General features: G+C 31.3%; 1 protein-coding gene across 2 annotated transcripts in view; it reads right to left on the bottom strand.

Moving 5' to 3' along the window:
- The window catches only part of LOC108745801 (omega-amidase NIT2), an 8719-nt gene extending 3745 nt beyond the window's left edge, over positions 1–4974 (bottom strand). The window contains exons 1-5 of one of the 2 annotated variants that reach the window (XM_018482169.1): positions 4469–4974; positions 3908–4277; positions 3486–3589; positions 3029–3333; positions 368–514 (exon numbers count right to left, since the gene is read on the bottom strand). In XM_018482169.1, coding sequence (XP_018337671.1) covers positions 368–514; positions 3029–3333; positions 3486–3589; positions 3908–4277; positions 4469–4608 — 1066 coding nt within the window. In that variant the 5' untranslated portion in view covers positions 4609–4974. Of the gene's footprint in view, positions 1–367; positions 515–988; positions 1101–3028; positions 3334–3485; positions 3590–3907; positions 4278–4468 lie in introns of those variants that run through there. The other variant, XM_018482168.1, reaches the window with a different exon arrangement.
- Positions 4975–6248: the final 1274 nt, after the last annotated feature.

Raw genomic sequence — 6248 nt, 5'->3', positions numbered from 1 at the left:
GAAACTATGCGACTGTATCAGTGGGTTAGAACCATGGGGGTTCTAACCCACTGATACAGCCGCATAGTTTCCGCCAGGCGGCGCTAGCGTCGCGATCACGAAAGGAATTACTAGTGACACGAGCTTTTCCTCTTGTTATATTTTTGATTTTTCGTATTTTTCGCATGCAGATCCATATTCGTGTAGTAGCAATGGCTAATCAGAGTTTTGTTCAAAAATTTTTATTTGAAAAAACTATCTTTTTTTTGTGAATCTAACAAAGTAAAACGTTTGCTCGAGATATTCATTATTTATGATAACACCGTAATTAAAAAAAAAAACATTTATGCAAATGATTTAAAAAAGGTATCGTGCTCCTTTTATTTACATGTTCCATATGGCGAGTTGAAACACTCAGGCAGTGTCACGATGTCGGCTCGCTCCTGTTTCGCACGCTCGATGAAAGAAACGGCTCGCGAGACGTTTGTTGCCTTATCATCACCAATGGACAGCTGCACCAATGCCAGACGCAAGGCTGAAAGTTTAATAAATAAGGCTAGATCGAGTTAATTGAGACACTGTTACACATTTTTCGAGCCTGCCATAAGATATATAATACCGCATTCCAGTGCCATTTTATTTAAAATATCAATCGGAGTTCGGATCAGTATTATATATATTGATATATATATACAGGCCACGTTCCGTAGAACGCATGATGCGTATTATGTATTCTTGATTTTAGTCTAATTCTTATCGACTGTTAAACAAGGATAACATCCTGCGTAATATGCGCTTTACAGAACTATACATATAGTACATCAGGTACAGTGGATAAAGTGAACGCGATCGCTGAGATCGCTCACTTGCTCATTTCAAAGACTACTTGATAACAATAAATAACAAAAGAATTTTGCGCGTTTGCTTCATTTCTTTTATTTTCTTATGTTAAATTCACAATTTCAAATTTCGCATGCCGTAAAGAGAGAATAAATCACACGCTACGTACTAGTCATTGTTCTTATTCTTGTTCGACACTGCGCGACACTCGCCCGCAACATAATAGGTTAAGTTTCCTTCTGTTTGTTCCGATGACGTAAGGAAAAAACCACAAGTATTATCTACGTAATAAAAAAAAACAAGATTTTTCTTTATATTATATGCACTTAATCAAATTTATTTTTATATGTATGTGGCGCAGTAAAGAAAAGAGGGAGAGGGAGGAGGAGAGGGAAAAAAACGAATTTAATGTGATTTCACGGTATTTGAAGATTACATTGTGATGAGTAACTGATCTTTTTTACACCGTTTAATGTACGTCTAATAACTAACGCCTAGTAATTTTCTACTAAATTATCTTAATTTCGGCAATACATTTAAAGAATGGTGTACTAAGCTGGTACACAATATGCGTCTAGAATTTAAATGATTAAGGAAATAGCCATATCGTGTATATGTTTACGCGCATTCGTCGAAATTAAGATAATTTAATAGAAAATTATTAGTTAGTACGCGTATTAAAAAGTGTACGATGTAACTTATAGACCATATTATTAATGTAATGAGGATAGGATTTATATCACTTGTAAAAATTTCAACTCTGTTAAATTGAGGAGTCTACAATCAATTCTCAAAATTAAATTTAAATTTTTAATTTAAATTGTCAATATCCGTTATATAAATATAAATTATACAAATCGCTTCAATTTATACTTCGCACGTAAATTTTTTATTAATCTTTACGTTTACACGGACACTTTCAATTGAATTTAATAATAATTCATAGTTAGAGAAACCAATTACAGTCATTCCATTTTCCGGAGGAATAGCTATGATTGATCAGTTTCATAACTATGGATGTTATTAAACTCGATTAAGACTATAAACGTAGCCTTCATTTTTTTTCCATTAAATATAAATCCTTTAAATTTAAAATCAACTTACTTTTTCTTGTATTCTATTTAATTTATTCCTTATGTTTACAAAGTTGATGTAGAATTTTATTATTAAACTTGATCTTTATTAACTGTGTGTGTGTGTATTTTAATGTTACGTAGGCCTAATTTTTGTGTTAATAAACATCTACTCGAGCCTCTCTACGAACGTAACATTAAATTAAATTAAAGAATGTATAAAAAAAAGTACAATTAGAAATTTATCTGAATAAGATTAATCACATGAAAAAATAAGTTTTATTTAAAAAAAGAGATACAAACAAAATTGTATAAGTCAGTAGAGAACTTAAAATATTTGTACGTTATACGTTGCGAATTTTATACAATATTATGTACACAATGTTATCGTCTACTAGATGATCGAGATCTCCTATGTTTTTTGGATTTTCTTCTATCGATAGATTCAAAAGATCCTGATATTTTATCCTTTAGTCGTTCCTTATCTCTTCCTTTGTGTTTCTTGGATTTCTTTGCTCTTTTAGTCCTATCGCTACTACTGGAGCGCTTTCGAGTTTTATTTCTTTTCTTACTATTGCTATGTGTATCACTACTATTCTCGCTATCGGATAAATCTCTTTGATGGATTTCCGATTTTCTACTTGATTTCTTCGATTTGTATTCACGTTCGTTTTCTCTGTACTTTCTTTTCCTATCAGGTATATCTGAATCGCTGTTATCATTGTTGCTTAAATTTTCCAACGATGCAGATTTTCGTTTATTTACACCTTCCTTTTTCTTATGTTCTTCGTATTTAGCAGCATCTGAAATTAATTTCATCGAATACTAAAGACTAAAACTGCAATAATTTCATACAAGTGAATGAATTATGAATAGCAGGAACTTTTAAAAAGTGTCAAATATATAATTACATATTGATTAAGTATTGATATCTTCTTATGTATAACAGGTTCCAGCTATACACTGAGAAATTAAAATCCTTAAAATCTTATAACTCCAAATTGTAATCATTAATTTAAACTTTAATAACCTGTTTACAAATACAAACATTGTAAAATGTCATATGATTACGAAAAGTTGTACTTTTACTGATATTTTAAAAGTTCCTCAAGAGATAACTTGCTTTATTTACTAACTTAGAACTTTAGAATTTTTCGAGTATTCCGGCTTTGTTACTACTTGAACTATGCATTCATTCACAGAGATGATGTTTCCATTCAGTGCCATCTTAACGATTAATCTTCCTGCATCATCAAAGCCTTCTATTTGGCCATATGCATTGGACCGCTTGCCAGCAATGATTTTTATAAAACTTCCTTTTTGTATCCGTAACTCTTCCTCCTCTTTTTGAGTCTTTTCATTCTGTTTTTGCAATGCTGTTTTGTCTGCACCAAGTCCCATTCCTATGGGCCTTAATTCAGGCACAATAGGTGTTACAAGCCTGCCAAGTACACAACATATAAAATGGAAAAGTAAAACCTATATAAAAATATGAAAAAAAAAAAATCTAGTACACTCTATATCTGAAAATATATACTAAAATAGAGAAACGCAACGTCCACTCATGCTCAATCTAAAAAAAAAAGTTCTTACTTTGGATTTTTACCAATTCCTTCACCAGGTTTCCATCCCATACCTCGTAGCATAGCTGAACCAAAGACATTTAGCGGAATCTTTTCATAATCTTCTAATGTACTCTATATAAAAAAGAAAATGTATAAAATATTTTTGTATATTACGTGAAAATTGATCAATGAAATTAAATATATATGAGTGAGATATGATATATTTATACAAGGCAATTCTTGGTACATACTTTTTGTGAATTTATACAATTTCTAGTTTATTTTATGTTTAGCTTATTTTGTTTATTTTTATTTTAGTTTTATATAATTAAAAATATTTATAAAATCTCATATTTTTATATTTTTATAGTTTATTTTTATATATCAAAATTTATATATTAAAATATAAATATATATTATATGTATTAGTAATCATAAAGAAGTACTCACTTCTTCTGCACCCTCTAAATTCTGTCTCTTAACTAAAGATAACGTTATATCACACAAATCATCTTTATTTTTTTCTGTCGCATTGAGATCTTCTATAATTTCTTTAACTGCCTGCTCATCCAAAGTAAGAATTTTACTTTCAATAGATAAATCTGTTTTTATTTGTATATTAGAGGGAGAAACATTCCTATCAATTGATGTTAAATCACCATTAGATATTTGTTGCGATTCTTCCTTGATCTTGATTTTTTGCATATCATCATTACTTGTTTTCGACTTTGAAGCATCTATTTTGTTAATGATTCTATCATGCCAGGTATTAGATTCTAGTAATGGAATAATGACAAATTCTTCTTTTTTCTCTTCCTTCCTAAACAAACATATTTGTATAACAACTTTAATCTAATTATGAAAATAAACTACAACGTAAAAAATTAGAATAAATAAAAGCAAACATTACAGTTGCCATTTCAAGTATTAAAGACTAATAATTAAGGTTAGATAAAGATCGAGGTTACAAACGCCTACCGTTTTGTTGCAACGAACTTTTTCTCAACTTACCCGATCACTTTAATTGCCTTATCATCTAGACATTCGATATAATCCACTTTTTTCTCCTGGTGTAGCTTTTGTTTGCTCAAAATTGGCTTTTTTACAGACTTTGCAAAACCAAAAGAAATTTTTTTACTTTCTTCAGCCATTTTCTTATAATATATATAACCTCATTAGTTCTTTTTTCATTTAGGTATATCTTCTGTCAACGCAGACAGTAGGTTAATATTTTCACTTGCAATAACAAAATACAGAAAAATAAACTTCTTTCTTTTGTGGCTTCCAGATGCATAAGCGTCTTGCGACGCGATGCGATGCGATGCAGGCAGTATGCCAATATCCAATGTGTTCCACACACACCACTCAGCACATATCTTCCCGAGAAAAGCGCCAGTAAAAGAGTAACAGTCACAAAACAGGATAATAAAACAACTCTCGTAGAAATCAAGTGCACGTTAGAAGCCGGCCATAATTTCTAAAAAATGAAAAGATCATGAAACACCCAAACCGAAGCAAACGCACACGACATACGGCTCAATCGAGCGATCTCCAGCGATCTCTCGAGACTATATAGAAAAATACGAACTCGTTAAGGGCTGCGCACAATCAAAGGAATAGGGAACAGGGAACAGAGAATAGGAATTTCAACCTATCAGAAACTGTGTATTCCACAATACATGATTTCTGATAGGTTGAAATTCTTATTCTCTGTTCCCAGTTCCTTATTCCTTTCACTGTGCCCTTAGTTTGTTACCATGGAATAAACATGGTGGAAGAAGACAAGTGGTACGTTTTCTGTTCCTGCACTAAACCGTTCTAGAACTCTCTTTCTTTAAACAAATATCAAACGTATCTCACTTTAAGTTCCAAAAGTGTACACTAGTTCAGCGACAAAAAACAGACCTAGGTTGTTTTAAAGACTTGTGTCCACGATGCTAGAAATGAAAACAGAATTGACCAATTGCATTGGTCATGTGATCTAATTGTTCAAATGTGATTTGTTAATTCTTTTTTCATTTGAAATCTCGGATCATGTCCGAAATCATGGACAGGGCTTAAGTCCGAATCTACCGAACCACTGACAAGATACTATTAAAGACCGACATCCTTACGAGAATTCGCGTTCTTGTAAATATTGAAGTAATAAAAAGTTCAAAACTGATAATATTGTACTAATTTTATGATTTATTAGTTTAGTAAACATATTTATGCATTTAAAACTCAATAATACTCGATTTTTCTTTAAAATTGTAATTTTTGTATTATTGTCAAAGTTTGATTATCAACAGAGATGATAACTGCAGAGAAAAAATTGTAATTTTTCTGCAATGTATGTAGGATATTATAGCTTTGCAAGTATACATATTTATTTATGAAACATTTATGTAATAAAAAATCATGAATTTAATATCGTATGAGCTAAATTTATTATTTTATGTTAATAATAGCAAATTTATATCAATTGTCGATAATGTCAGCATTCTTCAATTATGTCCGGGTCCTTGGGGCCCTTTTTATACCGCCGAAAATTTGCTCAGGGTTGACGTTCTTTAATAGTATTTCGTCGGTGGCTGATACGTAATTGCGTACGCTGAATGCGTCCAATGGTAATCAAAATCTGTGTTCCGGCCTTAAACCGGAAGTGAAGGACATTAATGATGCCGATTATAGATAGAAGTAGATAGACTGTAAATTTTCTTGGAGTCGTGCGAATGTGACTTTTCGTAGCTGTTATTATTTGCATACAAATTTGAGTGCTTCGCGTGATATTCTCCATGATATTTTGTAC

Source organism: Trachymyrmex septentrionalis, unplaced genomic scaffold, assembly GCF_001594115.1.
Source record: "Trachymyrmex septentrionalis isolate Tsep2-gDNA-1 unplaced genomic scaffold, Tsep1.0 scaffold148, whole genome shotgun sequence".
Taxonomy (NCBI): domain Eukaryota; kingdom Metazoa; phylum Arthropoda; class Insecta; order Hymenoptera; family Formicidae; genus Trachymyrmex; species Trachymyrmex septentrionalis.
Note: the sequence above shows the minus strand (reverse complement) of the source record. Positions and strands in the feature narration are given on the sequence as shown.